The following is an 11,161-nucleotide window of genomic DNA, read 5'->3' on the forward strand; positions in this document are numbered from 1 at the left end:
TATTATTGTTGTTGTTAGGTGCCATTGAGTCAGTACCAACTCATAGCGACTTTATGCACAGCAGAAGGAAACACTGCCCAATCCTGGGCCAACCTCATTACTGTTACCACACTTGAATCCATCAATGCTGCCACTTGGCCAATCCATCTCGTTGGAGGTCTTCCTCTTTTTCTCTGACCCTCTACCTTACTAAACATGATAGCCTTCTCCAGTGACTGGTCCCTCCTCACAATATGTCCAAATTATGAGAGATGAAGTTTGGCCATCTTGGCCTCCAAGTACGTTCTCTGTCACTGTAGAACTGTAGCCATTTCTGTATTACCTTTAGCAACTCTGGAAGTTCTCTGTCAATGTATGACTGTAGCCGTTTCTGTATTACCTTTAGCAAAACTTTACTTGCATGGAATACCAAAGAGATTGTCCGATGGTTTTCACATTCCGTTAGGTCACCTCTCTTTGGAATGGGCAAAAACATGGATCTCTTCCAATCACTTGGCCAGATAGTTGTCTTCCAAATTTCTTGGCAGAGATGAATGAGTACCTCCTCTGCCCTTCACTTTCTTGAAAGATTTCAATTTTTATTCCATCAATTCCCGATACCTTGTTCTTTGCCACATCTTTCAATGCACCTTGGACTTCTTTCTTCAGTATCAATGGCTCTTGATCATATGTATATGTAAATGTATATAACATTTAAAAAAAGAAACCAATATACAGATGTTCAGCTATACAGCACCTAACATCCACTTAGACAATGTCTGCATGTATGTCCTTGGGGATGGGGAGAAGGGGCTTGCTTGGACAGACACCAGCAGGCAAGCAGGCAGGGCAGTGGCAAGGTTGTGCACTACGACAGCCAAGGTTTAGCTCCAGCGGGGTGCAGCCGCAGAGCTGTGGCACAGCCAGCAGGTAGATGCCTGTGTGGAAATCTGGCTGTGGCCACTCCGCTTATCCCTTGGGCATCCCAATTCTGACCAGACTGTCCAGTGGCTGTTCGTACCATGCACCCAGAGGTAGCCAAATGCAGGTTCAACTTTACCAACCTCAGGGTTATTGGCCAGAGCAGCTTGAAAGGGGTTACTTGTACAGCAGATATATACAGACGTATATACCATGGGGCTTCAGAGTATTCATGGAAAAATTCCATTTTGAATCCTCTTCGTATCACAAGGTGTTCACACAGCATCCTTTTCCTAGAATGTCTGGAGTCCTGGTGTGGTGCCATAGAATAAGCACTTGGCCTCAAGGTCGGTTTGAAAAGCAAGGTCAGCAGCTCAAACTCACCAGCCACTCTTCAAAAAACCGTATACAGGGTCGCTATAACCGGGAACTGACTCAACACTTAAAAACAACAACATCATGGATGTTTAGCAACGCATACCTGTATTTTAAAAAGACTAGAAAGAAAAGTGAATAGAACAATCTCTAGAATATTAAATTATGGCTAATTTTTTGTAGTCTTGGAGCAAGTTTTATATTTTCCCAGTTTTCTGTACTAAAGATAGAAGAAAGAAAATCATATGGAAGCATCTGAAATTTTGAGCTTCAAAACTTCCCATCATGGGCAGAATAAATGTACTAAACAGAGTAATTTACTACCAAATATGTCTACATTGCAAAAGTTTTCTTATCTGCTAACTATTTAGAGGAAAAGTTACTGGAAGTACAAGACTCCATGACTATTCAGAAGCTTTTAAAATGTTCTCCTATTAGGTTTGTGAAACAGCCAAACCTGGAACAGAATTTGGCTGGGTCTCTTGAGTAAGCAAACACACAAACATACCGTTCCGGGGTTGGTGACAATCATGCCTTTGCACTCTTCTGCATATTTTTGCCACTCCAGCTCTTCCCACTGAAGCATATTGGCGATCTCCTCCTCAGGGACCAGAGCTTTGCTGCACCGAAGCAAGTAGAGAAGTATCTGGTGCATGGACAGAACTTCCTTTCCTCCATCTTGGGCCGGAGTGGAGAGGGAGGGAAAAACAAGGCCAGTCAGTCAAAAGCCAGGCACCGGGAGTAAGGGAAACAAGACAACAAGTGTGGAGGGGCTGAGGGGAAACATTTACAAAAAGGTCATTTTAATTTTCCACAGTTGAACCAGGTGCCAAATAGGAAGAAAGTCATTCGTTTCATTGATGAACAGTGCTCATAAACCAACTCATTTACTAAACTGGCAACAACAACATTATAAATGATAAAAGCCTCCATTTGTGAGGTGTGACTATAAAAATAAAAGTGAAAAAAAGTACCCACCTGAATAAATCTAAAACCAGCTAGCATACAAAAACCACCGTTCATCACATGCAGAGCCATGTTATGTCTGAAATGTTTTATCATTCCTTTTAGGGTAACAGATGAGGGCTGTTGAGAAGTGATGTTACTGTCTTAAAGAAACTCAGCGCTTTTATGAGATATTTACGGCTGCTTACAATCAGCCATTGTTGTATTATGGCCTAATTTTTCGGTGCTAATGTGTTGCACCTGCCGTGAGGACTAGAGCAGAAGAGTTTGTACTAATATCACGGAAGCTCATTATGGAGTTCAGCATCCGGCAAAAACACCAAGCATTCCAAGGCTAACGGACACATGGATCACCAAGTACAGAGGATAAACATAACCAGCTACCCTGGGAAAAAAGCCAATCTATCTGATACTCAATGAAGCAAAGATATTCTTTTAATGTAGCCATTAATGTGAGATTCACATGATTCTGCCTTCTCTTCAGGCTTTGATTCTTGACCAAATTTGCCCCTTTGGGTTCCCTACTTCCTGCCATAGAAAGGTCAAGGTCCCCGGGGGTTTAGAAGACAATTACTACTCTTCCCAGGCTCATGAGATATGAGGAACACTAGTACAGAGCTAAACATTTCATGGAGTAACAAGGGACCAATAACACAAGACAGGATGCCCTTTTTGTGGTAGAGGGGTTAATGGTACCCAGAGTTTGGGGTACCTGAAAATAGAAGACAATATATTTTAATATGAGTGATTGTAGTCTATGAACTTAGACCTAGACAGCTAAAAGAAAGCAGGGAGTAAAGATCAAAACTCCCTTTTGACACATGTTTCTTAATGTAGGATACTATTGCTGAAGTTGCTGTTGTTAAGCACTGTCAAGTAAAGATCAAAACTCCCTTTTGACACATGTTTCTTAATGTAGGATACTATTGCTGAAGTTGCTGTTGTTAAGCACTGTCAAGTAAAGATCCAAAACTTCCTTTTGACACATATTTCTTAATGTAGGATACTATGTTGTCGTTGTTGTTAAGTGCCATCAAGTAGGTTCTCACTCATAGCCACCCTATAGTGTTTCTGAGGAGCAACTGGTGAGTTTGAAACACTGACCTTGTGGTTCAAACCAACCTTGCGGTCCAGTGCTTATCCTACAGTGCTAGTATATTGTTGTTAAGTGCCAGGGAGTCAATTCTGACTCAGTGACCCTGTATAGGGTTTCCAAGGAGCAGCTGGTATGCTTGAACTACCTACTACATGGTTCAAACTGACCTTGTAGTCCAGCACATTAATGCACAGTGCTGCACCGTACTACTATATATACTAGGGCTAAAACGCATGATTGCTAACTAGCCACTATACATGTAGACATGCATTCATTCATTCACTCATTCAATATGCATTTACTGAGTACCTATTATGTACCAGCAGTCCTCGTGTGGCACTGCGGGTTCCTGCACTGGACTGCAGTCGGTTTGAACCTCAACGTGGGAGGTTCAAACTCACCAGCAGCTCCTTGGAAATCCTATACAGGGACACTATGGGTCGGAACTGAATGGCAGTTAACCACAACAACAATATAGTTAATTTGGGATCTTGGTGTGGTGCTATAGGATAAGCACTGGACTGCTCACCACAAAACTGATGGTTCAAAGCCACTCCTTGGAAACCCTACCTAGGATTGCTATGAGTTGGAATGACTGGATGGCCCTGAATAACAAACAATAGTTAATTTCATATTATATGAATTTCACAATAATAACAATAAAAGGATAATCAGGAAAGATGTTTTTGAAGAGGAGGTTTGGGCACAGACTTGAAAGATGCAAGGGAATCCACTCAGCAAACATCCAGGTAAAGAGTGTCTCAGGAGTAAGAAACAGCAGAAGCCCTATAGTGGGTGGGGCAAAGGTGTTGTTGGTACCAGGAGTGACATGAGGAAGTGTGGGTGAGAAAAACAACAGGGAAACCAGAGCATGCCAAGCTTTAGCCAGTGTACCAAGAGCTTTGGGCTTCAGTGTGAGATGGCAGCATGCTTTTCACCATTATACGTTCTAGGCACTGAGTGGTCCCAAGTCACAATCACAGAAGAAAGCCACAACCTCTGAGCCCTCAAGAAGCCAGGCTTCTTGAGGCTGATCAATCACAATGGTTGCTGGAAGAATCTCTGCAGATAACATTCTCCTATCCAACTGTTAACCAGGCCAGACCCTGCTTAGCATCCAAGATCAGGTGTATTCAAGGTGGAATGGAGAGAAACTACAGACAATATTCTAATAACAGTTTTCTTTGTGGAAGACAATGAATTTTTTTTTTTCAGAGGGGAAAAAAAAAAAAAAAAAAATCAATCTGAGGAGAAATGACCAAACTGTAAAATACAATCACCCACATGATGACAAGTTCAATTTACTGATACAGATGATAGTATATAGAAGTGAATTTTTTAATGCCTCATTACACAGCATCTGCCTTTTAACTCAGAGTCACCTTTGATTAACAAACTTCCAAGGAGAACTTATTTTTCAGTGTCTGTCTCAAAACCAGTTTAATCCACCTGAATGTGACAAGTATTCCTCAATCAATAACATTCCTCTCTTTACCCAGGAGTCCAACAACACATAATGCCTATTATTGGTGTTAGTAACCTCTGTGTCTAGGGGGCTTGAGGTGAGCAGGTGACTCTTACTGGTTGACTGTACCCTACATGGGAATCCAGGAGGAATGAAAGAAACCAAGAAACCCAGAAAGGCACAAGAGTACTTGGCTTGTAGTCACTCCATCCGGTAAAATGACTTAGGAAAGCTGTGGCTGATAAGGATACATTGTTGTTAATAAGTGCCATCGAATCAGAAATCTTTACGGGAGGAGAAAGCCTCATCTTTCTCCTGCAGAGTGGCTAGTGGGCTCAAACCTCTGATCTTGTGGTTAGGAATCCAATTTCATCCTACAGTGCTACCAGAGCTGCATAAAGATACATCTGCTGTTTCTGTGAAGTGCCGACGACATCAGTTCCAACTCACAGTGACCCTGTATAGGGTTACCAAGGAGCAGCCGATGAGTTTGAACAGCCAACCTTGCAGTTCAAACTGACCTTACGGTCCAGTGCATTATCCTACAGCATTAGGAGTCCAAGACATGCTAAAGAGTAGAGTTTTGTTTTGCTATATTGCTGGTGTGTGGTGTTGGGTGAATTCCTATTCATAGAGATCTTACAGGACCGAGCAGTTCCAAGGCTATAATATTTATGGAAACTGACTCCCCCCATCTTTCTCCTCTGGAGCTGCTATTGAGTTTGAACTCCCCTTTTGGTTAGTAGTTCAGCACTTAGCCACTAAATCACTTTGTTGTACTATATTGTTTGTTGTTGTTGCTAAGTGCCCTCGAGTCTGTTCCCACTCATAGCGCTGGTGTTGGAACCACCGACCTTGAAGTCCAGTGCATTATCCTGCAGTGACACACCACAACTCCACTGCTGTGCTATAAGGATTAGAAAATAGATATAGATTTTACGGGGATCATGTTGTTGCTGTTAAGTGTCGCTGACTGAATTCCAACTCATCCAACTCAGCAACTCTGTATAGGATTTCCAAAGACCAGCTGTTAAGTTTGAACCACCAACCTTGAGGTTCAAACCCGACCTTGAGGTAGAGTACTTATCCTACAGTGCCACACCGGGACCCCATCTAGTTCTTCTCTTTTCAGAGTAGTGGAGGCTGTGGTTCGTAAGGTCCATTGATCCTGTAGATTAATTGTTTGCTTGAGTCTTTGATTTTCTTCACCTGTTTTTCTACCAAATGGGAAAAGACTAACAGCTGCATCTTAGAAGGCTGGTCACTAGCCTTGGAGACCCCAGTATCTACTCACCACAGTAGGATATAGAACATTGTCTTTGCAGACTGTTATGCAAACTGACTTGGCTATCCCCAGAGATTGTGGTCCAAAGTCTCAAGACCAGTGATTCATTTGCCTAGCTAAAAAGATTTTTATAACTTTGACCCATTTGCTGTATTATATACATGGATGCATTTACAGCACCTACAAACATGTACTTAAAAATACCCTCTGCCAAACTCATTATCTTTGCAATTCCATTTTTCCATTAGCTTTTTGAAGCCTCTTTATATGACTGTGGGTAGTCTCATTCACTTAGCCCTCCCTGTCCTGCTTGCTTGTCTGCCTAGGTATCCATCTGTGGGTTTGGTTATTGATGAATTCCAGGGTGATACAACCGAATTTGCCTTTGCTGTTTATACTCTTATAGGTGGTAAGTTTTTAATGGAGCAAGAGAAGCTGTAAGTTATTATAGAAATCTGTTAGCTATTTTAAATGGCAATTACAACCCTGAGAGATAGTTATTTATCACTGTGAAAAAAAAAGCAGAATCTCAGGCCAGATCATCTAGATGGGAGGAAGGGGAGTTTAAGTCTCTGCTCTACTTTGATATTGAAGTGCAATCATTATGATCCAGCCAGAGCCCATGAAGACAGGGGCTGTATCCCTCACATCCATTCCAGCAAAACCCAGACACCCCATAAATATCTGTGGAGTGACTTTCAGAAGCACATGAATAACGTAGTCACTCGCTCTTAGACTCCCATGAATTCACTAATACTAATGAATTGGCTCTTTGGGTTTGTCTGTTTTGCTGCATGTTTATGGTGGGGATTTATGGAACGATGGCACTGAGGGCTAACAAGTCATTGTTACCTCACTGGCCGGGATAAATGGGACATGATATAAATTAAAAACTGGAGCGGGTAAGCTAAGGTTAGCAGGAATGCTGCCAGCATGGGGACTGGAACCGCGACAACGGTTCATTATTCAGGAAGAACTGGAGGTTGTGTTTCAGGGAATGAATCTGGACAGTCACTAATGAACTGACAGACTTTATCAGCTATGTCTCAGAGACCCAATTCTCTCAGTCTATGTTGCTTGATTATTTATATGGTTATTTAGAGGAGGGTGGGGGCTAGGGGGTTGTTGGTGAATTTGTATTACGGATATAACTGATTAATGTCTCAACTGAGTAACACTCAATTTTAAGAAACAGAAAAACATAATGTCCTTTCCCTTACTGAAACAGTAATGGATGTCTTCTGTATATTCCAACTAGGACATCTTGACTAACACAGCTTTCTTTTCTTAAAAGAAAACAAGATGCTTTTCTAAAAAATTTTCCAAATACAAACTTACATTTGCAAACAAATAAACAAAAAATAACTCACTGCCATTGAGCCAATTCTGATTCAAAACAGCCCAACATAGGGTTTCCAAGGTAAGTAAATCTTTACAGAAATACAGACCTTCATCTCTCTCCCATGGAACTTCTGGTGGGTGTGAATTGCTAACCTGTGGTTAGGAACCCAGTGATTATCCCATAGTACTAACAGGACTCCTTAAAGTTACATTAAGAACTGCCAGTCAAGGTTTCCTCAGACTATACTAACACCCCAGAAACTTTGAGACTTTCCTACACCTCACTCTGCTAGCCATACCAGAGAAGTCTGACTCTCAAAATAAAGCATTTCCAAAAGCCAGTTTATGGAACAATGAATGAGTGAAACTGACTGAGGATTTTTTTGAAGCTGAAGTTTCACTGTACTGAATGTGTAACATGCACCAATCATTAAAGCCAAAGATGTACACACTGAAGAATTGTATCTAACTTCTTCTGTCTCGAACTTATCAATCATGAAATCAAAATTACTGATAATTACTGGTAACTGGGATGTGAAAGTTGGAAAAACAGGAACGATCACTACGTAGTTCAGAAATATGGCCTGGGTGATCAAAACTATGTTGGGGGGGGCAGGGGGTCACATGATAGAATTCTGCAAGACCAACAACTTACACTTTGCAAATGCCTTTTTTCAACAACATAAAAGACTGTACAAGATGGATCTTCCCACATGGAATGAATACACAAAAATCAAAATGACTACCTCTGTGGGAAGAGAAGATGGAAAGGCTGAATTTTATCAACCAAACCAACCATCAGTTGCTCATATGCAAGTTCAGGCTGAAGCTGAAGAAAATTGTAAGTCCATGAGAGCCAAAATATGACCTTGAGTATATCCCTCCTGAATTTTAAGACCATCTCAAGAACAGACTGATGAATTAGACACTAGTGACTGAAAACCAGAGGAACTGTGGGATGACAGAAAGAACATCATAAAGGAAGCACAAGTCATTAAAAAGACAGGAAAGAAATAAAAGCCCAAAATAGATCTCAAGAGAGATTCTGAAATTTGCTCTTGAACTTAGAGAAGCTAAGTAACTGGAAAAAATGGGAAAGCAAAAGTGCTGAAAAGAAAATTTCAACGGGCATCTCAGGAAGACAGAGTCAAGTATTATAATGAAATGTACAAGGCTATGCAGTTAGAAAACCAAAAGGGAAGAACATGCTCAGCATTTCTCAAGCTAAAATAACTGAAATAAAAATTCAAGACTCAACTGGAAATATTGAAGGATTTTATGGGCCCTGGTATGGCACTGTAGGATAAGCATGGGCTGCTAACCACATGGTCAGCAGTTCAAACCCAGTATACAGGTTCACTATGAGTCAGAATCGACTCAAAGGCCACAACAACCACCAAATGAGCAAAATACTGAATGACAAAGGAAGAATCAAAAAAAGATGCAAGAATACTCAACATCACTATACCAAAAAGAACTAGTCAATGTACAACCATTTCAAGAGGTAGCATATGATCAAGAAGAAAGACATCCACGCTACACTGAAGGCATTGTTGAAAACAAGGCTCTACACTGAAATGTTTAAACAAACTGATTTATAGTTGAAGGCACTCAACTGCCTATGCAAGAACTTTGAAAGACAGCTACTTGGCCAACTCATTGGAGAGACCCATATCTGCACCCATTCCAAAGAAAGGAGACCCAATGGAATCATCAAAAGGTATAGAAATCACTGCACAGAATCATTAATATCACAGGCAGCTAAAATTTTGCTGAAGAGAATGAAAAAAACAGATGTAACAGTACATCAACAGTGAGCTGCCAAAAACTCAAGTAAGATTCAGAAGAGACAGTGAATAAAAGAATGCTGACGTCAGATGGACCTTGACTGAAAGCAGAGAATACCAGAGAAAGATGTTGACTTGTGCTTTATTGACTATGCAAAGGCTTTAGACTGTTTGGATCATGACAAACTATGGATAACAATGGAAAGGATGGGAATTCTGGAATATTTCACTGTGTTCACAGGGAACCTGAGTATAGAGCAACAGCAGTCATTATAACAGCAGCACAAGGGGATACTGAATGGTCTAAAATCAGGAAATATATGCATCAGGACCGCATCCTTTAAGGTATTCAATACGTATGCTGAGCAAGTAATCGAAAACGCTGGATGATATGACAATGACTGCAACCTCACAACTGGAGAAAGACTCATTAACAACTTGAGATATGCATATAACACAATCTTTCTTGCTGGAAGTGAAGAGCTCTTAAAGTACTTACTAATGAAGATGAGTGACTACAGTCTTCAATATGGACTGCATCTCAAGGTAAAGAAAACAAAACTGGGCCAATCAATATCATTAAAAAGGCCTGAAGTTGTCAAAGATTTCATTGTACTCAGATCCACAATCAATGCTCATGGAACCAGTAGTCCAAAAATCAAAGGACATATTGCATTAGGCAAAAAAAAAACCAACCTTTTCAAAGTATTAAAGAACAAAGATACCAGAGTTTGAAGACAAAGGTGTACTTGATCCAAGTCAAGTTATTTTCCATCACCTCATGCCCATGCAAAAGCTGCACAATGAACAAAGAAGACTACAAAAGAACTGATGCATCTCAATTACGGGGTTGGAAAAGACTACTGAAAGTCCTATGGACTCCCAGAAGAACAAACAAATCTATCTTGGAAGAAGTTCAGCCAGAATGCTCCTTAAATGCAAGGATGTCAAAACTTTGTCTCTTGTGCTTTATACATGTTGTCAGGAGAGACCAGTCCATGGAGAAGGACATCATGTTTGGTTAAATGGAGGGTCAGTGAAAAAGAGGAAGACCCCTCGAGTTGGATTGACACAGCAGCAGTAACAACGGGCTCAAGCATAACAATAATTGTGCGGGTGATCCAGGACCACACAGTTTCATTCTGTTGTATATGAGGTCACTATGAGTCAGAACCAACTTGAGAGTATCTACCAACAAAGAACCCAGCCTCAGACGCCACTTATATCGCTATAGGGTGGTTATGTGCCACATAGTCAGTTCCGACTCATAGTGACCCTGCATAGGGTTTCCAGGGCTGTACATCTTTATGGAAGCAGAAAGCCTCATCTTTGTACTATAGAACAGCTGGTAGTTTTGAACTACTGACCTTGAGGTTATCAGTTCGACTCCTAACCACTCTGCAACCAGAGCTCCACTACATAATTATGAGAAATATTTTGTGAGAGTTACAATATCACTAAGTAAATACAAGCATAAGAATTTTTCTTAAGATTTATAGTCTATCCTCTTAGAGATGTTTGGTCATAAAATGCCTAGAGGCAGATACAAACAGAGAGAAAAGGCTTGTCAACAAACTAACTTTAATATCACTTTCTAATAAGTTCACTGCTAAAGTTCCATTATAAAATCAAAGATGCATTCACTTGCAAAGAAAAAGGGACTTCTCAATCAAATAAAACCAAATGTAAAAAGGAGAATAGCTTTTGAATGCATTTTCCAAACAAAATAAACATTAACAATCTACTAAAAATATTAATAATAGCATCCTAAAATAAAAATAAACCACTGTGAGAGCAGGACCCTACCCAGAGAAGCAGTGAGGCCTGAAATGGAGCCAGAGATGATGACGAGGAACGATGGAGCAGCTGGAGACTCTAGATCCAGAGAGGGAAAGCGACTGTGTGCTGAAGACCTGGGGGGCACGGGGGAAGGATTGCATGGAGGG

The 11,161-nt window shown here is 40.8% G+C and overlaps 1 protein-coding gene across 2 annotated transcripts in view; it reads right to left on the bottom strand.

Moving 5' to 3' along the window:
- The window catches only part of DROSHA (drosha, ribonuclease type III), a 168,350-nt gene that overhangs the window by 92,968 nt on the left and 64,221 nt on the right, over nt 1-11,161 (bottom strand). For both annotated transcript variants that reach the window (XM_006873500.1, XM_006873499.1), the window contains one exon: nt 1,784-1,953. In XM_006873500.1, the coding sequence (XP_006873562.1) occupies nt 1,784-1,953 (170 nt within the window). The remainder of the gene's footprint in view (nt 1-1,783; nt 1,954-11,161) is intronic.

This window comes from Chrysochloris asiatica, unplaced genomic scaffold, assembly GCF_000296735.1.
Source record: "Chrysochloris asiatica unplaced genomic scaffold, ChrAsi1.0 scaffold00243, whole genome shotgun sequence".
In the NCBI taxonomy this organism is placed as follows: domain Eukaryota; kingdom Metazoa; phylum Chordata; class Mammalia; order Afrosoricida; family Chrysochloridae; genus Chrysochloris; species Chrysochloris asiatica.